The sequence below is a fragment of the Bombina bombina genome, chromosome 1, assembly GCF_027579735.1.
Source record: "Bombina bombina isolate aBomBom1 chromosome 1, aBomBom1.pri, whole genome shotgun sequence".
Lineage (NCBI taxonomy): Eukaryota > Metazoa > Chordata > Amphibia > Anura > Bombinatoridae > Bombina > Bombina bombina.
Window position 1 is genome coordinate 1,536,782,274 of NC_069499.1, and position 24,072 is coordinate 1,536,806,345.

The following is a 24,072-nucleotide window of genomic DNA, read 5'->3' on the forward strand; positions in this document are numbered from 1 at the left end:
GATAAATTAATATATACTGTATAATATATACTGTATATATATATATATATATATATATATATATATATATATGAGTGTCTACAATGTGTATTAAATAAAACATAATATTGTAGTATGAATCTATATTCTGCAATATTTAAATAAATGACAATACGCTGAGATTTTGTTTGCATAGAATTTATTTGCATCTAGAGTCTAGAATACTAAACACGTGCTTCTATTTACAAATCAGTCCATATTTTATGAACATCCTTTGTATCATACTTCAGGTATTTTCACTCTTCTGCTTTCTGTAAAAGAAAAAGCAATGTCAGTGACAAAATGCAACAAAGAAAGATCAGAAAGAAACAAAGTACAGGCGTACGAGTTAAGGAACAGCGTTTTTAAGACCACTGCTTCTTAACTCCTATTTCCGGCGAGCCTGTAGGCTCGCGCGTAGGCTGACCATATTGCCGCTTTAAGAAGGGACACATATGAAAAATACATATGTCAGGGTTCTTATACAAAACATTCTTTAAACAGCCCTGACATATGTATTTTTCATATGTGTCCCTTTTTAAAGCGGCAATATGGTTACCCTACTCGCACGGAAACAGTTACATTCCGGGCCATTCGGCCCTTGTTAAATCAGTCCCATGCCTGCTCTGAGAGCTGGATGTGGTGGGTATTGCGTCAGTGAAGACTTCATCTGTGTCATACAAACCACTGCTGACTCTCTTAGAAGTAGGGATGGGGGAATGTGTTTATATCCGAATTCGAATGTTAGAACGAATGTTATTGTAGAAATTCGATTTACATAATAGAATGTTGATAAGAACAAATATTCTTAAAAATTCGATTTTCGAATGTTATTTACAGTTTTCGAATGTCACATTCGAATTCCAATGTTACATTCAAATTCGAATATTACATTCAAATATCACATTTGAATTCGAATATTACATTTATAAAACACAATTGTAGACTAGAAACACTATTTCGAATGTCACATTCAAATCGAATAGCACATTCGAATCGAATGTCACATTCGAATTTGAATATTACATTTATAAAACACAGTATTAGACTAGAAATACTATTTCGAATTCGAATGTCACATTCGAATCGAATATCACATTCGAATCGAATATCACATTTAAAACACAGTATTAGACTAGAAATACTATTTCAAATTTGAATGTGACATTCGAATTCGAATGTCACATTTGAATTCGAATATTACATTTTTTAAACACAGTTGTAGACTAGAAATACTATTTCAAATTTGAATATAACATTTCGAAATTGAATGCATACATAGCTAAACATTCTATTATTCAAACAAATATTTTCGAATTTTATTGAAAAATTCAAAAACGAAAATTCAAAAATAGAATGTTAGAATGTTATATAAACATTCGAAATTCGATTTGAACGAACGAATGTATCAAAATTCGTTTTAAATTTCGAATTTTTAGAAACATTCGCCCATCCCTATTTAGAAGGCCTGGTGTTTGAATGCTGGTGCACAGGGGCACTCACAGCATATGTGCGTATGACGCTGAAAATGTTTAATAGAAGCATTTTTGATAATGGAAGTATATTGCACAAATGCTTCTATTTCAAAATGAAAGGCACCTATGCACATTCAATTGAGTAACTAAAAGTATAACTAAAGAATATCAAAATGTTAAAAAAAATATAGATATATCAATTTAAATAACAGAATCTTTTATACAATAATTAGCTTTAGAAATGATGTTACTTTTTCATAAGAATATTCATTCTTGAAATGTATGTTGTATTAATATAATTTATATAATATTTTTATCAGGAATCTAAATAGTCAAGAAAATAATTAGACACTAAGGGGACGATTTATCAAGCCCCGTATGCATCTGTTTCTTAAGACCGCTGCTCCTTAACTCATCTGCCACCTCTGAGGCGGCGGACAGCAATCAACCCAATCGGGTTGATTGACACCCCCTGCTAGCGGCCTATTGCCCGCGAGTGAGCAGGGCGCAGCATTGCACAAGCAGTTCATGAGAAATGCTTGTGCAATGATAAATAAGTTACAACTTTTTAATTTTTCTTCTTAAATGCATCCTAAGATCTCAGTTAAATTATGAATTCAAATACATTGAGATGCTGATATTTACCTTGCTAATATCACGGCTCTTGGCCCTTAGCTTGTTAACTTGTGATTCAGCAATGTCAGCACGTTCCTCAGCCTCCTCAAGTTCGTGTTGTGTCTTCCTAAATCTTGACATGTGTGTATTTGCTTGTTCCTCCTAGAAGATAAAGGGTATGAAGGTGAATAGACAAAATATCTATTAATTTGGCTTGATATCTCTTGCTTTATTGCATGTAACAGTGACATACAATAAAGATGGACAGTTGACAAGTCTTTATTCCTTTAAAAATGATAAGACAAAACAAAAATAGAAATATCAATATGATTTTTTGCTACAACCTGAGTAATTGTACCTCTGTAAAATGTGTTAGCCAAAACTATAGTCTCAAATTTACAATATTAAATACACAGCACTATTATTTTTTCTATTTTTGTTTAATACTTCTATTGTTTGAAATAAAATATACATCAGTGTCTATGTAATTTGATTTTTTAAATTGTGGTCCAGAACACTTACAGACTCCTCAGCTTGTCTCTTGTATGCTTTGACCTTCAGCTGCAATTTGTCAACTAAATCCTGAAGCCTGAACACGTTCTTCTTGTCCTCCTCGGACTGTAAGAAGCAAGAAAAAGATAAATTACAGTGTTTACCACACAAACATTTGCCAGTCCCGTTGGCATTATGAAGTAGCTGGTGGGGGTAGAATAATACTTTTTAATATTATTACATTTCCTGCTATCCAAAGCACAAATTAATTATACCTTTTAACATCAATTTATTAAATGATAATTTGTGCAATAAACATTGAAAAATATAATATTAGCTAATTTTAGCTTAATATTGGCTTAAATTTGAGCTGGCTTGCCAGTAAAATCAGCTGGGTAGTGCACCTATTAAAAATGGTCTTGGGAGGGAAAAACTGAATTAGAACTATAAAAGCTATATAATAGACATGAAAATATTTGAATGGCTTGACTTTATGATACAAACCTGGTAAGACAGTTCCTTGGCTCTCCTCTCATATTTACGCACACCTTTGATGGCCTCAACAGATCTCTTTTGCTCAGCTTCAAGTTCATTTTCTAGTTCACGCACCTGTAAAGTGGATGCAAAGGGGCAATATTTAACTTTAATTTTGCGATTTATAATTATCCAAGCCTGAAATAAAACTGACGGACAGAGTCATACCCTGGACTCCAGTTTCTGGAGCTGCTTCTTGCCACCTTTCAGTGCCAGCTGCTCAGCTTCATCCAGACGGTGTTGAAGATCCTTTACAGTCTGCTCAAGATTCTTCTTCATCCTTTCAAGATGAGCACTGGTGTCCTGTTCTTTCTTTAACTCTTCAGCCATCATTGCAGCCTTAAACCAGCAACAATTGTAAATTTCATATGATAACGTAAATAATATGTATTTTGTAACTAGACAAAATTAACATATTTTAAGTAATATTACAAGTTTACAGGACTTACATCTGTGATGGCTTTTTTGGCTTTTTCTTCTGCATTTCTTGCCTCTTGCACTGTTTCATCTACTTCGCCTTGTAGTTGAGATATATCAGCCTCAATCTTCTTTTTGGTGTTGATCAGGCTAGTGTTCTGTTTGATGAAATAAAAAAAAAAATGTTTGTAAATTATAACATTAATTAAAGACAACATTTTGAAAGATTTTATTTAATAGATAATCTTATGTTACCTGAGAGTGAAGCAGCTGAACACGCTCAGTGACATCCAGAAGTTCTTGTTCTGCCACCTTACGGCCACGTTCTGTCTGTTCAAGGGCAGACCTAATTTCTTCAATTTCTGCAGTCATGAGGTTATTCCTTCTTTCAACAATGGCCAGTTGTTCCTTGAGATCATCATTTCCTCTAATGGCATCATCAAGGTGAAGTTGGGCATCCTATGTAAGAAAAAAAATAAATGTATTTATTGACATTCATTATATTTTAATAGAATTCTTTGACAAATATATCCAACCAAAATACCTTAAGTTGTCCCTGAACATTCCTGAGTTGTTTCTGTGCTTCTGCAGCCTGGCGATTTGCATGGCTAAGTTGTATCTCCATCTCATTAAGATCTCCTTCCATCTTCTTCTTTAGTCTCAGAGCATCATTTCTGCTTCTAATCTCAGAATCTAGAGAACTCTGCATTGATTCCAAAGCTCTCTGGCTGTTTCTCTTCAGTTGTTCAATCTCTTCATCCTTCTCTGCAACTTTTCTGTCAACTTCACCCTTTATTTGATTTAGCTCAAGTTGGATACGTAGGAGCTTGGCTTCCTCATGCTCTAACGATCCCTATATATAAAATTCATATTGTTTAGAATTTTACAAAAAAAATTCAAATAAAGCACGTACAGGATTTAAGTCTGAAATAAATGTTCCAGAAGCTTTTATAGCTGTTTTAGAGATATTACCTTCTTGTTATAACTTAAATCCTGTGAGTTCTTTGGAAGATTTATTTGTATACATACATATATAGATGATAGATAGATAGATGTATATATATTAATATAATTGTCATTACAGTTATTTTGCACTTGCCTCAGCTTCTTCAAGAGCTGACTGCAAATCAGATTTCTCCTGTTCAGTCAGCTTTTTGGCTTTTTCAATCTCATGAATGACCTTTCCACTCTCAGCAATCTGTTCAGATAGGTCAGTGATCTCATCTGTAACAGTCCAAATAATATGTTTGTCATTAGTAAGAAAATAAGTTATCTGATTGTCTCAGATTGCAGTCACATCAAATGTATAAATGTTTATAAATAAAACAATTCATACTTTCATGTTGGGTTAGTGTACATGAGAATATGTGATCAGGTTTGCGCTCAAGTTGGGTATTAGTTTTTTCCCACTTTTTTTGCTCCATTGCTTGATGGGTTAGTGTGAGAGCGAAAACAGTTTACTTTCACCTCATAATATAAGTGCAACCCGACGAGCGCATAAAGCTTACTAACAGCGCAGTTAATGCTTGAGCATGGTAATAGTAATATTGAATAATTTGTTATTATTCGGGGTTTAATTTATAACTAACTGTCATCGTGTTTTTTGAACTGGCCTCAATATAGTTGCATAACTTGCATGTATCATTTTGTTATTGTTTCATTATTGTGTAAAATAAATTCTTGGTTTAATAACTTCTAAATATACCCCTTGCTTATGATTAGATTGTTGACTGTTGTTCTTTAGTGACACTTACGTTGAAGATTCTTATTTTCCCTCTTCAGCGTCTCCAGCTGATCTAATGATTCTTCATATGAATTCTTAATCTTGAAGATCTCTGTACTAAGGGACCTTGCTTCCTTCTGAGAAGCATCAAGCTCAGCTTGGGACTCTTCATATTTTTGCTTCCACTCTGACAACACCTGTTAAAAATGTTTTGTAAATATACATTAAAATACATAAAATATATTGTTGTATGCAGTCAGTCATGTTAGATTATTGATTTTTTAGAAGCTTATAACATTTTATGAAGTGCAGTGAAAATGTTATGCTGTTATACATGACCTTGTCAAAGTTCCTCTGCTTCTTATCAAGAGCTGAACAGGCTGAATTTGAACGCTCTACATCAACCATAAGATCCTCCACTTCTCCTTGAAGTCTCACTTTAGTTTTTTCCAATGATGCACACTTGGAATTTACAGCCTCAATTTGTTCTTCAGCTTCCTGGAGGCGTTGTGCAAGCTTTTTTCTGTCATTCAGATGAGAATAAAGAATGTTATTATCATTAAATATTATTACATTCAACACTACAAGTATACCATCATTTGGTTTTCTCGTTTGGCACAAATACAGTTGACGGTAAAAAAAAACTATTATTAGATGAATAGTTAAAAGTCTTAGTTTAAAAATAATGCTAATTAAAAAATACTTGGGGGTATTATATTAGTTTCAGTGCCAAATGCTTGCGGAAACTTAAAATGTGCGTATTTCAAACCTACTTGGCTTCTTCCAGTTCCTCTGTGCGCTGAATAGCATCAGTCTCATATTTTGTTCTCCACGTGGCGACCTCTCCATTGGCCTTAGACAATGAGCGCTGTAACTCAGCCTTAGCCTCTTGCTCTTCTTCATATTGTTCCCGGAGCAGGTCACAGTCATGGCGGGCAGATTGCAAAGCATGAGCAAGGGCATTCTTTGCCTAAGTTAACATTAAAACTGCTGTTAATCTCAACAACAAATGAAAGCACTAATGATAGCAATAATATTTAATACAAAGTATGAATGCAGTGTATCTTACCTTTGTTTCTTCTTCCAGGTGTCTTTTTAGTTCTTCAATTTGCTGAGTGAATGCTTGTTTTCCTCTAGTTAGCTGAGAGACCAAAGATTCTTTTTCTTCAAGTTGACGCCCAAATTCACCTACATAATACAATGAACATTTTGCTTGGTTCTAATTGTACACATTTAACCTATATTTGAATTATAGCTGTCTGTCTTAAGTTAGAGTTAGCTTTTACCATTTTCTGTCTGAAGGCGAGCTCTCTGAGTGTTTAGGTCATTTATTACTCTAACATGTTCTTCCTCTTTGGTTTTAACTTCACTGAATTGATCTTCTAGTGTTCTGCACATTTTCTCCAGGTTTGCCTTTAAAAGAGAAAATATTTAATGTGGTTTCTGATATCTGAATAACCTAAACAGTGCACTGTTACATATTTACAGCTTGATAATGCATACTTTGGCTTTGGATACAGACTCCATATTACTGGCAAGGTCATCAATCTCCATCTTAAGTTCACTCTTTTCCTTCTCCAGTTTCTGCTTAACCCTTTGGAGGTTATCAATTTGCTCTCCAAGCTCTGCTACAGTATCAGCTTGCTTCTTTCGTAGACCAGCAGCAGTGGCTTCATGCTGAAGTGTGGACTCTTCAAGGTCACGACGCATCTTCTGAAATTCAGCTTCACGTTTCTTGTTCATCTCAATCTGTGAAGAAGTTGCCCCACCTGCTTCTTCCAGACGCTCACTAATCTCCTCTAGTTCTCTAGAGAGGTCAGCACGTTGCTTCTCTGCCTTTGCACGAGCTGCACGCTCAGCTTCAATTTCCTCTTCAAGTTCTTCAATACGGGCCTAGATAATTAAACATGAATTGTGTAATAACCATAGATTGATGGCATTACATTTAAAGCATTCTTTTGTTTGATTAGATTTACCTGAAGTTCTTTAATTTTCTTCTGTAGCTGAGCAGCAAGAGCTTGCTCATCTTCAATCTTGCTTTGTATTTGACTGAATTCAAATTCCTTCCTGTTCAGTGAAAACAAGCAAACATCCTAGGTAAATAGCCTGAAGATCACATAGGGCTAGATTACAAGTGGCGGGCTAACATGAGTGTGAGCGATATAGCAATATTGCACCCGCATTAATTTGCTTGCGTATTACAAGTTGCAAGTAAATGCATTCACTGGAGCATAAACAAAATCAGCAAGCATTGGGTTCGCGTGACTGAAGACCTTGCATAAAGGGTTAGGGCTAAAATAAAAGTCGCATAAAACACAAAATAAATACATTAAAATTAACAGTTACGCTTATATAAACATTATCTGATAAAAATATTCATATAGATAATAATATTTATAACGGTTCAAAGGTATATGGTATATGGCCATGTATTTGACTGCAAAAGGTTATCATATATATATGTGTCTAAATAATACTTCAATTTTAATTTTTAGTAAGGTGTTTTACTCTGTTATGCATTTTTACATTCCAATGTTCTTCACATAGAAAAAAAATGTTATTTTATTTTTAAATATATATTTCAATATATATCTGATAATGTTAATGTAAAATATATATAAATATGTGAATATATATACAGGTATAAGGTATATATATAGATATACAAACAAATATCTATTTAAAATAAAAATAAAAAATTTCTGTATTTGAAAAATATTTGGGTTGTGAAATCTTAATACCTCCTGTGCTCTCTGTTAAAGTTTATAGGTTGTTATATCTGAAGTCCTTTAGTTAGTGCGAGTCGGGTTTAGCTTGCATGAAAAAAATTTACTTTCAACTTGTAATACAACTGTTTACGAACATGTGCAAAATCTTTACTTCTGGTAATGTTATCGCGTGAGCGAAAGTGCTAAATAGCACGCCGCTTATAATTTGGCCCACAATCTGGTGTTTACAGGTAAATATTGTATCTTGTATTCACAGTTGAAGGCAAAAAAAAATAGCTTTCTTACTTTTTTATTTTTTCATCCAGCTGTTGCTTGTCATTTTCCAAATCCATTGTAGCTTCCTGGGCAAGTTTTAGGTCACCCTCAAGCTTTCTCTTTGATCTCTCCAAGTCCATGCGGAGCTTTTTCTCTTGCTCAAGGGACCCTTCAAGCTACAGGCAATATGATATTTAGAGGACAACATTTTCAACATGACAAATGTTCTATTGTTCTCTATGGATGCAAAATATAAAAAATAAATGGAACGTACATCATCAACTTGCTGTTCTAGTTTTGTTTTTGCTTTGGTGAGGGTGTTGACTTTGTCTTCTTCAGCTTGCAGGTCATCTAAGGTCTGTTGGTGAGCTTCTTGAAGAGCCTTCTTTTCCTTGGTAAGTTTGGCGATGCTCTCATCCAAAACTGCCATTTCTTCAGTGAGGTTTTTAACCTAAATAGTTTAATGCAAAAGCTTATTGTTATGCAAACTAATTGAAATATGTAAATCGAATATTATGATTCAGACATATTTTCTTTAAAAATACATTAATTTTCAAAGTTTATTTGAATTAATGTTGTACAACGACGTAAAATTATAATGAAATAGAATATTTTCAAAGTTGCTTTATAATTTAGAATTATGTGAATTACCGTTAGAATTACTAATATGCAAATTCCAATATAGTTCCTTAAGCCTTTCCGTTTCATGATCAATGCCTCTATTATTAAGTAAGGCATTTACCTTGTTTTCTGTCGCATGTTTTTCCTTCTCTACTTTGGCCAGTGTCAGCTCAAGGTCGTCAATGTCTTTCTTTAGTTCAGAGCACTCATCCTCAAGTTTCCTCTTTTTCGCTGTCAGTTCAGCGTTAGATTCTTCCTCATCTTCCAGCCTCTCGTTAATCTCTTTGATTTTTGCCTCTAGCTGAATCTTGTTTTTAATTAGTCCTTCACATCTCTCTTCTGCATCTGATAGACTCTCTGATTCCTGTGAACATTTAGAAGTACAATTAATTATGGGTTCAGCCAAGAAAAATTCTTACTGTAAAATTAGTTGGTTCTTTAGTGATAAATTAATTTTAAATAAGTTAGATCACTCACGGATTGTACTTGAAGTGACAAATCATTTTTCTCTTGGAGAATTGAGACCATTTTCTCTTCCAGCTCCTTTCTTTTTGCTTCTGACTTCACAAGATTTTCTTTACATTTTTCAAACTCTTCTTTCATATTGGCCATCTCCTTCTCAGACTCTGCACTCTTCAGTAGAGGCTTAATCTTGAAGTAAAGTTTCATCCATGGCCAATGTTTGACGTTCATGAATGAGCGAATGTTGTACTGAATGGTGAAGAGGGACTCCCTTAGAATGAAACAGAGTGGGATTCAGAATACGGTTATACAATTGGAGATAGATTTTTTACATTTTCAGAAAATTGCATATAGAGAAAAAGTACCGTCTCTCCATCATCTTCCTAAATTCTACTCTCATAAGAAATCCTCTGCACATAGCCTGTGTACGAGTAATGAGTTGTGCCAGCTTGTCATCTCGCATCTCTTCAAGAGTACCCAAAAGACCAGCTTTGAAGAATACCTGGGACAATAAATAATGCATTGCTAATGGCAGGATAGATTTTAACACGCCACTTTAGCACATGATGCCTCTACTATGTTAGATATATGTAAATATCTTTATGCTAATAACTTATAACAGGAATTGAACAATCTTAAAAGTCACACAGCCATGTTTTTGGTAAAATTGCATTCCTGGATCGTAAGTTTTTGGATTTTTTTTTTATTGCCATCCTCCAACTTAAAGGGACATAATACTCATATGCTAAATCACTTGAAACTGATGCAGTATAACTGTAAAAAGCTGACAGGAAAATATCACCTGAGCATCTCTATGTAAAAAAGGAAGATATTTTACCTCACCATCTCCTCAGCTCAGCAGAGTAAGTTCTGTGTAAAAAGTTATACTCAGCTGATCCCAGCTGCAGGTAAAAAAAAATAAAAAATGAAGAAATGAACAGTAGCCAATCAGCATCAGCAGTGCTGAGGTCATGAACTCTTACTGTGATCTCATGAGATTTGACTTAACTCTCATGAGATTTCATAGTAAGCTTCCTTTACCTGATTGGTGAAATAATATGAGAGTTCACGAGGCTCATCCTTTCAGCAGTCCCAGGACAGACATACTAATATGCTGCTTAGAAATCCTTTACAATGGGATGTGGCTACTGAGGAACTTTTGAGGTAAAATATCTTTCTTTTTTACATAGAGATGTTCAGGTGATATTTTCTAGTCAGCTTTTTACAGCTATACTGCATCACTTTCAAGTGTTTAAACATTTGGGTATTATGGCCCTTTAAAAGAATCGGAAATGTTTAGAAACCAGTTAGAGTTTGGAATTTTTAGTAAATGTTTGATGTTAATAAACAAGTATTTGAAAGTTTGAAACAGAAACATCTTAGGATAAGTGAAAACATATTCTTTATAATGTTGCTTCTTTTACCTTAGTGTGTCCAAATTTGTACTGTGTCTGGTCAACATCAATAGATCCAAGAAGTTTCTCTGAAGCTTTCTTGCTGTCAATAAACTGGCCCTCTGGAATAGCACTTGCATTGAGAATCTTGTAACTGTATTCAAATAACGGGAGTCAAATATATAAATATTTTTATTTCCGGGCAAAGGTCGGGTAAAGGATAATAAAAATGTAAACTTATACTGTAATCTAGCAAAACAACTAATTCTGATTTTTAGCTTAAACAATAATAATATTAACAAAGCTCAGGGGTAGACTTAAGGAAACCCTAAGACAAAATACAACTGCTATGACATATGGTAGGCTACAGGGGTGGACTGATCAGTTGGGCAAATAGGACCTGGACCAAGGGCTCAGCATGTCTGGGGGCCCACAAATGGCATCTCCATGGCTCCTGGAGTGCTGCTTAAGCTGGGGCTAACAGCTGCCCTATCAGTAACTAAGCAGCTGTGTGTGGGTTTAGTGGGGCCCTAGCCTGGATGTGAGGTTTGTTGCTGGGGGGGTCCTAGAGTGTGGGGGAGGGCCCTGTCAGGGGCCCTGCCTCTGGCCCTTGATTTGAGGGTTATGGCCCTGGAGGTTGGGGGGCCTGGTGGGGGCAGGAAGGCTACCATGTTCATTTGCATACATTTGAATACATTTCAGTCATTGTGAGACAGTGCGGGCCCTTCCCTAATTTTTGCCCGGGGCCCTGAATGGTCTCAGTCTGCCCCTGCTAGGCTTGTGATTTGGACTTAACAATAGTATAGATTTTAATGTAAAATAGTATAAAATACCAAATGAAGACCCATACCGCTGCTTGAAGTCAGCATAGATGATTCTGCTGGGGAAACCTTTCCTGCAAATTCTGATGCCTTCCAATACACCATTGCACCTAAGTTGATGCATGACTAAGTAGTGATCCATCACACCTGGAAGAATCATACTTGTTAAATAGCAGCCATTGAGATGTTATGTCAGGCAAGGTATTTCAGCATGTAGAACTGCATTAAAATTATATTTTGTTTATTCATTTAAGTCATTGAAGAGCGCATTTGCACAATCAAGCAAATCAGTTGACCTTTTGTTTTCTACAGAAAACCTCATAAAAGAGTGGCCTGGATTCCAATCCAATCACACTACCTGCTGATACTTATCTGACAGCTTATTGCAGGGTTTTCAATTCACACCCATTCCAATGCATATGGCAACCCCCAATAACCCATTTTTCTAATGTCTTTCTAATTCAGCCATCCTATATTAAAAAACTTCTCTTCCTTGCAAGTATATAATTTGACACTGCTATACCATTCAGTAAGAATACTCGGTTTTGGCTTTTTGTTAAAAAGGATTTTTTGACTTTTCAAATTTAGCACCTGGATTTGTTGGAAACTTATATTTTGCATGCTTTAGTGTTATTTATTAACTATTTGCTTTCTATTATGCATGGTTGTGCATGGTTAATTAACTTGTAAAAACATTGTTGTTGTTTTTTTATTAAAGTTAAAAAAAATTACATTACTTGTATACATATTAAAGGGATACTAAACCCCAATTTTTCTTTTTTTTCATATCATTTTAAAAATACATCCTCATATTATTCTCTAACTAAGCTTTGCTTTGAATATTTCATTCTATCATTCATTTTGTTTTTATTGCTCCTAACTAATCACATTTAAAGGGACACTAAACCCAATTTTTTTCTTTCACTATTCAGAAAGAGCATGCAATTTTAAGCAACTTTCTAATTTAGTCCTATTATCAATTTTTCTTCATTCTCATGCTATCTTTATTTGTAAAAATGGGAATGTAAGCTTAAGAGCCGACCCATATTTGGTTAAGCACCAGGGTAGCGCTTGCTCATTGGTGGCTAAATTTAGCAAACCAATCAGTAAGCGCTACCCAGCTGCTGAACCAAAAAGGGTCCGTCTTGGCTACCATTGACAAAAGCTCCTGTGAAATGTTTGGTTCACCTTTTACCATTAAAACGGATTAAAAAACCTGCTGTGCCTGCTGTGTGAAATTTCTGAAGAGCACGGATACCGTCCGTGGGATTCATCACCTTTTTTGCTATATGTATATATATATATATATATATATATATATATATATATATATATATTTATATATATATATATATATATATATATATAGGAATATGTATTTAAACTTAATTTTTAACATGTTGTCTCAAATTAGTGCAATGCTGTTAAAAAGTGTAACTGATATAAGATACCTGGTGTTTTTGTCTCATTAGGGATGAGACAACGCACAAAGTGAGGGTGAGTGCTTCTTAAGTTGGACATCAATTTGTTCAGATTTTCCTGTGGAAGAAAGATGTGTGTTATTTTTTACTCTGTGCTTCTTTGTTTGGTGGATACTTTAATAACGGTGCATCCATTATGCATTAATGTGCATCAGTAATTTGTTATCTTTTGTTGTGTACTGCAGTTTCTTAACCATGGTACCCCCAACAGTCCAGGTTTTCATTATAGCTGAACTAGAGCAGAGGTGAAATAATTTGCTGATCAGTAACCATGGTTACTAACCTATTCTCACCCATCAGCTGATTATTTCACCTGTGCACTGGTTCAGCTATAATAAAAACCTTGACTGTTGAGGGTACTTGAGGAACGTGATTAAGAAACAATGGGTACTGTATGCATCTATTGCAGAAAAATAACCAATGCCACATTTACCCTGAAAAGTGCAGATACAGTCTGGAAAGAAGAACCCTTCTTTTTGGCTCCTTTTTTGCTGTCTGTAAAAAAGGAGACATTACATTATGATATGCAGGGATTCCAGAAATAATAAGGTAGTTTTGATTAATGTCCATTTCTTGTGTACAAAACAATATTGGTATTTATTTTGTTCCACTGAACTGATGTATCTATTCTAGCTCAACCACCAACAAAATGCTGTTCCACATTATGATGAAGAAATTATTTGTATTACTAATTTTAACCTTCTTTCAACTTAAAGAAACACATTTAATTTGCTGAAGTGTAATACTGTAACCATTATAAAACTGTTACATGTTTTTAAATAAATGTATTTTATCTGTACGATTAACTGCACAACCATCAGTGATACATCAACACGTAAGAGACCTTTCTGAGTGTAAAAGGCAGCACTAAATCGCTATCATTTGATGAAACATTTCATGTGACATTCATTTACAAAACCAAGCTCTATTTGTGTTGTAGCTAAATGTGAATATACTTATTATTTACTATATTCTTGTGAAAATAAATTCCTACATATGAACATAAATAAAGAACTATTTAAATAAAGTTAATACCTCCTTCTGCACCGGGATGTGCAGCATAAAGGGATGCAAGTAGCTTCATTCCAGACTTCTGGTAGAGTCCAACAACAGTTTCATTCAGTGGGTCCTTGTTCTTGTCAAGCCAGCCAGTGATGTTGTAGTCCACAGTTCCAGCGTAGTGAACAAGGGAGAAGTGGGCCTCAGCTTTGCCTTTGCCAGGCTTTGGCTTCTGGAAGTTGTTGGACTTGCCAAGATGCTGGTCGTATAGCTTGTTCTTAAAGGAAGTATCTGTTGCCTTGGGGAACATGCACTCCTCTTCAAGGATGGAGAAGATACCCATTGGCTAAATAAAAAGGTGGAAATAATATTAACATTTGTCTTGTTGATATAAAATTGCATTAAAGTGGCCTAGTATTGTTTTTAGACTAAACAATGTGAATACATATTGTGTTGTTTTTTTTTTATTTCAGTCTAGTAATTCATGTTATTCCATCCAGAATGTAAATTTGTTTTTGGTACAATTATTTGTATTCTGGAGTCCTAGCAAAACCTATTTTTGGATCTTTTGTAACATTTGTTAAGGTTTATGGTTTTGAATATTTCTTTAAACAATGGGCTAGATTGCAAGTTAAGTGCAAAATATCACTTCTGCAAAAAACTATATTTGCACTCAACTTGGTAATACTACCTATTACAAGTGAGGTGCAATGTGAATGCGACCTCGCGTTCGCATTGCACGGAAGCATTGTGCTCACGAGAACACACTTCCATAGGCTCCAATGGTATCCTCGTTCTGATGCTGTGAGACACGGCATGAGAACTAGCGCACTGAAGGGGGTAAGTCCTACAGCGATGGGCAGCAAATGTAAATATTTATTGGGAACACACAGTATCCATAGACCACCATGTAAAGGCCCATTTCTAACACCACACCCCGCCAACTTTAGCCCCAAAAAACTGCTTAGTGCAGTTGTTTTTTTTTTATTAAGAATAAATATAGTTTAATTTGGGGCCAATTTGGGAAGTTTTAAAAAATTTACCAGAGGTCTGACCTTTTGGTTAGATATTTAAGCACTAATTGCTACTGCGAGCTCACGGTAGCAATATCCAGCCACTTGTAATGGCTGGTTATATATTGCGCGCCCGCAAACGGGCAAATTTGCCTGTTTGCGGCAAATGATAAATTAGCGCTCCACTTGTAATCTAGCCCAATATGTTTAGATCAGTAAGATAACTTGTATTTGTTATCAAAGTTAATTACCCTTGTTTAAAAAGGTACTGTACATCAAATACCCTACCTTTTCAATAAGCTCAATGCAGGCAGCCAGGTCCATTCCAAAGTCAATGAACTCCCACTCGATACCTTCCTTCTTGTATTCCTCTTGTTCCAGGACAAACATGTGATGGTTGAAAAACTGTTGCAGTTTCTCATTGGTGAAGTTGATGCAGAGCTGCTCTAAGCTGTTGTACTAATAAATAAATAAACACTTTGCTTGTATGTTTTTCTAGAAACAAAATCACATTTACAAATGAAAACACAGTTTTTTTCTAATGCATTCTATGTTACTTACATCAAAGATCTCAAAGCCAGCAATGTCCAATACACCAATGTAATGCTGTCTTGGTTGTTTGGTGTCCAGCTGCTGATTGATACGAATTACCATCCACAAGAACATCTTCTCATAGACGGACTTGCCCAAGGCACCAACATTGTTATAAACCTGTAATGAAATAAGAGTGCAAACATTATTAGGATTTACTCTACAATGTTTAATACTTGCTTAATCCTAGTAGATATAGCATAAGTGATATTTTACCTGTTGGACAGTTTGTCCTTTGGTCACATATTCATTCCCAACTTTGACTCTTGGGTAGCACAATGCTTTAAGCAGATCAGCAGAGTTCAGACCCATGAGGTAGCCAACTTTGTCAGCAACTGTAGAAATGTTGTAAAAATATTACAGCTAAAGATTAGCTGGCTGTAAAACAATTTTAATGTCATTGTCCTAAACATTTTATTGTTTGGTATAGTATAGTGATCAATGCTTATGCAATACAAGATTGCATAAGCTTATAGACAGATTCTGACCTTGTTTAACCTAATAAGCTAAAGGGCTCCATTTGTTGTTGTATGTATGGACACGGTTCACAATTAATGAAATTGTCTGCCCAGAATTTCAGCAAGCAGGCAGCATCCTGCACAAGCAGACACTCATACAATGTGCCCCCTGATTTCCACAACCAATCACAAGATTAGGGGCTGTAAGTCACCTCAGTTGGATCATTCCAGGGTGATTTTAATTCTCCACCTCTAAAGATTGAGTCCTTACCTTCTGTGCCATCAGGCTCAGCCTGCTCCTCTCTTTGTTTCTGCTTGAACTTCATGTTGCCGTAGTGCATGACAGAACCAGTCAGTTTGTAGATACCCATTTTCTCATCAGAATTAAAACCCAGGATATCAATGGCACTCTTTAAAGGAAGAAATATTAATCTTAATTATTTTATAAAATAATTTAAAAAGTATTAAATATATACAATAGTAAAAAACTTTGTGAAGCCTTAAAACTTATTTAGACCATATTGTCCTTCACCAATTAGGTCTGAATTGTAATGTCTGATTTTTGTATTTCATTATGGTTTAATTTGTTAAAAGTAAAATCTTACATTCCACTAACATAAGCCATAATGTTACAAACATTTTTAAAAAACAAAGAAACGCTTACATCAGTAGCCATCAACTCCTCTGCATCATCAATACTTGCTACTGTGATTTCACCTTGGCTCACAAATGCAAAGTCATAAGGGTTGGTTGTAATCAGGAGCATGTCTACAAAAAGATAAGAATATCTCTCAGTATATTTGCTATGCTTAGCTTTACACTACCAACATTTTGAACAGAAATAATTGTCCCAAAAATAAACATAACTTACCAATAAGCTCTGGCTTTTTGTTGCACATGACCTGGTAAAATATATGATAGCTTCTTTCTGCTGACAGTTGGAATGTTACTCTGGATTTTTCCAGTAGATCTGGATAGATTAATGAATTTAAACATTAGAGGCTGGGAATGTAGCATTATTCCAAGCATATAGATGACATATGTATATAATACTTACAGGTTTCAATATCAGCAGAAGACAGCTTTCCAGTGGTTCCAAAGTGGATTCTGATGAACTTACCCTAAGATGGGATAAAAAAAGATAGATGAAGGTTCCAATTTGGGTTAGTGGGTAGTTAGAATTTATTTAGAATACATCATCAGAACATCTTTTTGCAGGTCTTTGACCCATTATAATTAAGAATTATTGAATTATTTTGCACAATGTGTTTACTTATTTTATTTAACAGACCTGGTAACCAGTAGAGTTTAGCAGGACAATTGCATGACATGAGCATACATATAACATCACTAACTTGGAAATATATTCTAATTTTTGTCCTTCTGCTATCTTTACTTTTAGGCAAGTATATCAAAACCTATGTTATCTGCAAAAAAACAACTTACAAAACGGGAAGAGTTGTCATTCCTCACAGTCTTGGCATTACCAAAGGCTTCCAGTAGGGGGTTTGCTGAGATGATTTGATCCTCCAGAGTTCCCTGTTTGAGTTGGAAATTAAATTAAATATTTACATGTCCTGATTGATGATGCAATATGTATAAAATATAAATGATAGATAAAATGCATCATGGTTAACTGACAGTAACAAATAATTTGAAGCTCATTAAACTGATGTTAAAAGATCAGTGCATAAATATGATTTTCTGTGTCATTTGTATTTGTCTAGTTGCTAGTACGTACAGGTAATAATAATATCTAATTATATGTTAAGAAATAATTATTAAATAACTTATGTTTGTCATTTACCTATTGTTGAAAAACTGGCAATTAAATCTAACCTGCAATTTTCCAGCTGACTGTTGTTCTTCTTTCTTCTTGTCACCAACAGCTGCAATTGTTGCAAAATACTGGATGACGCGTTTCGTGTTAACAGTCTTTCCTGCACCAGATTCTCCACTGGAAAAGACAATTATTGTTTTAGGGACAAGGTGATATATATTTTAAATTTAAGTATAATAATTATGACAATACGTTGATTGACAGCTTTCTAATTAAGATTATGTTCAAAAAGAAAATTATCTTTTACCAAAATGAAAAAAAAAGGTAAACTATTATTAGATGTGCCCATTACTGTGATGTTACATATTTCAAAACATATGAGTTTTATATGTGAACAAGTTACTATTACATTTTAAAAAATGCAAATGTTATTAAAATTGCTCTTGAAAATAATTATTATAATACTTACGTAATAAGGACAGACTGATTTTCACGATCTGTTTGAAAAAAAAAGTTTTTTTAAAAATATTTTATAATAGAACATAATTCAAAAATAATATTTACTTAAAGGGACACTGAACCCAATTTTTGTTCTTTCGTGATAGGTAGAACATGAAATTGTAAGCAACTTTCTAATTTACTCCTATTATCAAATTTTCTTTATTCTCTTGGTATCTTTATTTGAAATGCAAGAATGTAAGTTTAGATGCCGGCCCATTTTTGGTGACCAACCTGGGTTGTCCTTGCTGATTGGTGGATAAATTCATCCACCAATCAAAAACTGCTGTCCAGAGTCCTGAACCAAGAAAAAAGCTTAGATGCCTTCTTTTTCAAATAAAGATAGCAAGAGAACGAAGAAAAATTGATAATAGGAGTAAATTAGAAAGTTGTTTAAAATTGCATGCTCTATCTAAATCACGAAATAAATTTTTTGGGTTCAGTGTCCCTTTAATTACGTTTTGTGATTGATTTATAGGCCAACATTTCTTTGTGACAAAGGGTTTTTCCCTATTTCCCTTTAAGGCCAATAATATGCCATACAAATATGTTAGATATGTAAACTAATGTAAAGAGACATTGTAGAAAGAACAGCAATAAAGAGTGAATAACCTATTTAACCTTGAATTAAAACTAACAGGAAACATATTTGTGTGCAATTGATACTGAGGTTGTTCACTGGCTGATAGAGATGGACAGTCCTCACCACAGAAACATCAATTTCTCAAAACCCCCAAAATAAAACAAATACTATAACTCATTTTGAAGTAGCCTATTTTAGGTACAACAAAAAAAGCTGAATAAAATTTCCATTTAACTGTAATGCAGAAAGTCAGTTCCCTTACCAGTCAACATGAACTGATAGGCGTTATCAGAGATGGAGAAGATGTGGGGTGGAGCCTCCTGACGCTTCTTGCCTCTGTACGCATTGACTACCTCAGGGTTGTACACTGGCAGCCACTTGTAGGGGTTGACAGTGGCGCAAAATAGGCCAGAATAGGTCTAAGTATGAAGCAAAAAAAGTTTTGATAATGACATGATTAGCAGCACTCAATGATAATATTTCTTTACATATATATATATTCATACAGTATATATATCACTAAACACTTTATCAAATAAATGTTCTGATAAAATTATAAAGTATATGACATAATAAATCTAATACTTACGTAGATCATCCAGGCTGCATAACGCTCTTTGAGATTATACAAGACAGATGGTTCATTCAAGTGAGTCATCATAGCCATGTCTTCAATTTTATCATACTTCGGGGGGTTCATGGGGAAGATTTCATCGTCCTTCACTGTTACGGTCTGGAGCAAATAAGTAACAGAGAGAAGTGTCAGGACATCACAGATACATAAGATATTGTACATATTTATGGCTAAACAGTTTTTTTGTTCTCTTTTAGTAAATACTTGACTATGCCAAAATTAAGGTTTTTATCTTCAGGTGCTCCGTTAAAAATAAAATAATATATATATAACTTACAGTGTTATCTTCTTTCTTCACAGTAACTTTTCCAGCATCTCTACTTTGTACAAGGCCTTTGGTGTACATTATTTTAGGATCAATCACATAGACATTAGTTTTGGCTTCAAATGGTCGATTTTGTGCCTCAATTCTTTCCTTCTCAGACTTTCTGAGGAATTGGGCTGCTTCCCCAAACACAGCCATTTCACCGTCACCCATGGTTGGTTGTTTTCTATGGTGATAGAGTGAAGCTGGTTAGACAATGTGGTCCAATCATACTAGGTGCAACAATTAAATAAAGGAAGGAGACGCAATACAAAACATATATTATTACTTTTGTGTCCTAATTACACTTGTTGCGCTAGTAGTGTAGCACACGATTGTTGTTCTTCTGTCATTGTGAATGTTTATATTCATGAATTATTGCCAGTTGAGCTTGTTAGAAATTGAACCAAATTTGCATTTTACACACACACACACACACACATATATACTATATATATATATATATATATATATATATATATATATATATATATTCATATATATTGTTTCTGTCTATACAGATATTAAAAAGCATAAAAGGTGCTACTTTACCATGATGGTCATGATGCTAACAAACTCCTTTAATATGAGCTAAAACCCACTCAGGGAGGATAAAGTCTTAAAGGGACACTGAACCCACAATTTTTATTTTGTGATTCAGATAGAGCATGCGAGTTTAAGCAACTTTCTAACTTTCTCCTATTATCAATTTTTCTTTGTTCTCTTGCTATCTTTATTTGAAAAAGAAAGTCCAGAACCTTGGACAGCACTTGTTTATTGATGGATGAATTTATACACCAATCAGCAAGAACAACCCAGGTTGTTCACCAAAATGGGCTGACATTTAAACTTACATTCTTGATTTTCACATAAAGATACCAAGAGAATGCTAATATGAGTAAATTAGAAAGTTGCTTAAAATTGCATGCTCTATCTGAATCACAAAAGAAAAATGTGGGTTCAGTGTCCTTTTAAATAGCAAGGATTTGATAAATAGTATTTATTTAACATAAGTTTTTTGAGATTCAGATAGGGCATACAATTTTAAAGAGGTTTCCAATTTACTTTTATCATCCTATGTTCTTTGTTCTCTTAGAATTTTTTGTTGAAAGCTAAACCTAGGTATGCTCATATGCTAATTTCTAATACCCATGAAGCCGCCTCTCATTTCAAATCTTTTTGATAGTTTTTCACAGCTAGATAGTGCTAGTTCATGTGTACCATATAGATAACATTGTGTCAACTTCTGTGGAGTTATTTATGAGTCAGCACTGACTGGCTAATATGCAAGTCTGTCAAAAGCACTGAGATAAGGGGACAGTCTGTAGAGGATTAGATACAAAGTAATCATATAAGTAAAAATATATTAATATAATTGTGTTGGTTGTGAAAAACTGGGGAATGGGTAATAAAGGTATTATCTATCTTTTTAAACAATAAACATTCTGAAGTAGACTGTCTCTTTAACTGTCTTACACAGGTTTTTAAGCAAACATTTTAAAGCAGGTTGAAATAATTGTATTTCTGCCAGTATTTGTAAACATGGTTTAAACTTACCGTTAGTTCCCCCCCAGATGGAAAGAAAACTAGGTGGAAGTCTTAAGTTACTGTAAAGAAAAGAAAAAGGAGGGGGGGGGGGGACTTGATTAACGCAAATTAAATTATTAAAAAAAAATGGTTTTGAATTGCTGCATACAATATTTATATTTACTATTCTCTATAAGAGGCAAGCTGTAAACTTGATGTTCTCTTCGTGTTACTATTAACTATTATACATTATTTGTAATGAAGATGTCTACGAAGAATAAATTCTTTCTCATGGGCATATTTGTACACTCACGTAGATTTTTACCTCTGTGCATATCATAAGGAAGTTTGCCCAGAGGTTGTTCAAAATATTTGAAGCTTTATTGATTCTTATACTTTATTAGCATTATTTTTTTTTCATTAACATTTTATTTGGCCAGAGCAGACAAAATAATTGACTTCACTGACATTATGTGCTAATTTAGATACAATCAACCTATGGTGCACATATTTTACTTTATTTATTTTATATTGGAAAGAAAAAAAAAGCCTCAGATTTTGTCAAAAGTAAGAAGTTTTGCCTTATACAGAGTATACAAATAATAATTTTGATTATATAGATAATTAATGCTCAAGATAAATCACAGCTTATTACATGTTTATACAACAACAAGGGCACATTTAAATGTGCATAGACACCAATACCCTTTCACTAGTTCTGTGTTTGAAAAATCAAAATAAAGTTTTGCAATAGTCTAAAAAGTAACTGTAGAGCTGAGATGTATGCACTTGCTTAAAGGGACACTGAACCCAATTTTTTTTCTTTTGTGATTCAGATAGAGCATGCAATTTTAAGCAACTTTCTAATTTACTCCTATTATCAAAGTTTCTTCGTTCTCTTGCTATCTTTATTTGAAAAAGAAGGCATCTAAGCTTTTTTTGGTTTCTGGACTCTGGACACCACTTTTTTTTATTGGTGGATGAATTTATCCACCAATCAGCAAGAACAACCCAGGTTGTTCACCAAAACTGGGCCGGCATCTAAACTTACATTCTTGCATTTCAAATAAAGATACCAAGAGAATGAAGAAAATTTGATAATAGGAGTAAATTAGAGAGTTGCTTAAAATGTCATGCTCTATCTGAATCACGAAAGAAAAAAAATTGGGTTCAGTGTCCCTTTAACTCAATTGACACCAGTGTTAATTTTGACAACAAATTTCAATTTAGTCTTAGTTTTAGTCTTTTGACTAAAATGCCATTTTAGTTTTAGTCGTATTTTAGTCATCTGAATTGTTTTAGTTTTAGTCTAGTTTTAGTTGACTAAAATCTAAAGCGTTTAGTTAAAGTGTAATGCATTTTTTAAGGATTTTTCTATAATTTCCAAACTCATTAAATACTCCAGGAGTAAACATCTAATAACCTGTTATCATTTATGGTATTAAGGTTTAAACATGCAATACAGACACAGATTTAGCCGGTGTGATATATAACGTCTTTATTAAACTTAAAATGAAATAAAACCAAGTTTCATAAACAAACAGACGTGTAACTTTAAAATGTATAAAAAAAAAACCTGTAAACTGTATTGGCTGTATTGCACATATTACCCAATTTAAAACCTTTAACAGTTCTCTATTAATAATTAAAACAAGTATCAAGTAACTCAACACAAAAAAAAGTTTGTTCAGCTAGCACAGGCACAGCATAACTCAAACCCATACTCGTGGGTTATTCTTATTTCTATAGGAAGAACAAATTGATTGTTCACAGATTGGAAAAATTTTCGGCAACGGAATTAACACTGCACTAGAACTTCCAAACTCATTATATACTCCTGGAGTAAAGGTTTTTTAAACAGTTTTTATTTATGGTATTAAAGGGACATTAAACCCAAAAAAATTTGATTTCATGATTCAGATAGGGGGCAGAATTTTTAAAAAATTTCCAATATACTTCTATTATCAAATTTGTTTCATTCTCATGTTATTTTTCGTTGAAGAGATACCTAGGTAGGTAGCGTGCACATGCCTGAAGCCCTACATGACAGGAAATAGTCTAGTGCCCCTGCTAACATTGTTGCAAAACTGCTGCTATATAGAGCTGCAGGCATGTGCACACTCTTGAGCTTACATTTCTGCTTTTTAACAAAGGATAACAAGAAAACTAAGAAAATTTGATAATAAAAGTAAATTAGAAAGTTGTTTAAAATGTTATGTTCTATCTAAATCCTGAAATAAATAAATTGGGTTTGTTGTCCCTTTAAGGTTTGAACATGCAATAAAGATTTAACAGATTTAACTGCTGTGGTATATAAGAAGATAGCCTTGCTTTTTTTATTTTACAAAAGAGCAGTAATTAGATATGGATTGATTATAACACCTTGCATAAAGAGTTCATTTTGACAGTAAATTTTAATTTAATTTTAGTCATAGTCTGTTGACTAAATTGCCATTTTAGTTTTAGTCGTATTTTAGTCATCAGAATTTCTTTAGTTTTATTGTCATTTAGTTTACTTTTAGTCGACAAAATTAACACTGATTGACACTTACTTACCTCTAGATGCAGGCACAGTGAAGGATACAGACTGAGCACCGAGCCTGCTTTTATACTTTACCCTTAGCTACTTACAGCGATGTTGCTATCTA

The 24,072-nt window shown here is 33.9% G+C and overlaps 1 protein-coding gene across 1 annotated transcript; it reads right to left on the bottom strand.

Moving 5' to 3' along the window:
- Positions 1 to 161: 161 nt before the first annotated feature.
- LOC128654606 (myosin-4-like) lies at positions 162 to 24,039 on the bottom strand. The gene is made up of 41 exons (XM_053708614.1): positions 23,981 to 24,039; positions 21,455 to 21,504; positions 19,871 to 20,084; positions 19,549 to 19,692; positions 19,222 to 19,378; positions 18,348 to 18,375; positions 17,938 to 18,055; positions 17,545 to 17,637; positions 17,156 to 17,219; positions 16,970 to 17,068; positions 16,763 to 16,866; positions 16,370 to 16,508; positions 15,857 to 15,975; positions 15,611 to 15,760; positions 15,338 to 15,508; positions 14,073 to 14,382; positions 13,471 to 13,532; positions 13,008 to 13,095; positions 11,586 to 11,703; positions 10,766 to 10,889; positions 9,707 to 9,843; positions 9,357 to 9,612; positions 9,001 to 9,243; positions 8,533 to 8,709; positions 8,289 to 8,434; positions 7,251 to 7,341; positions 6,778 to 7,167; positions 6,561 to 6,687; positions 6,344 to 6,462; positions 6,048 to 6,244; positions 5,614 to 5,797; positions 5,306 to 5,471; positions 4,651 to 4,775; positions 4,096 to 4,404; positions 3,807 to 4,010; positions 3,584 to 3,709; positions 3,303 to 3,473; positions 3,105 to 3,209; positions 2,631 to 2,726; positions 2,139 to 2,270; positions 162 to 290 (listed from the first exon to the last, which is right to left on the bottom strand). Exons 3-41 carry the CDS (start codon positions 20,069 to 20,071, stop codon positions 276 to 278), a joined length of 5,805 nt encoding a protein of 1,934 aa, XP_053564589.1. The 5' UTR covers positions 20,072 to 20,084; positions 21,455 to 21,504; positions 23,981 to 24,039; the 3' UTR covers positions 162 to 275.
- Between the last annotated feature and the right edge of the window lie 33 nt (positions 24,040 to 24,072).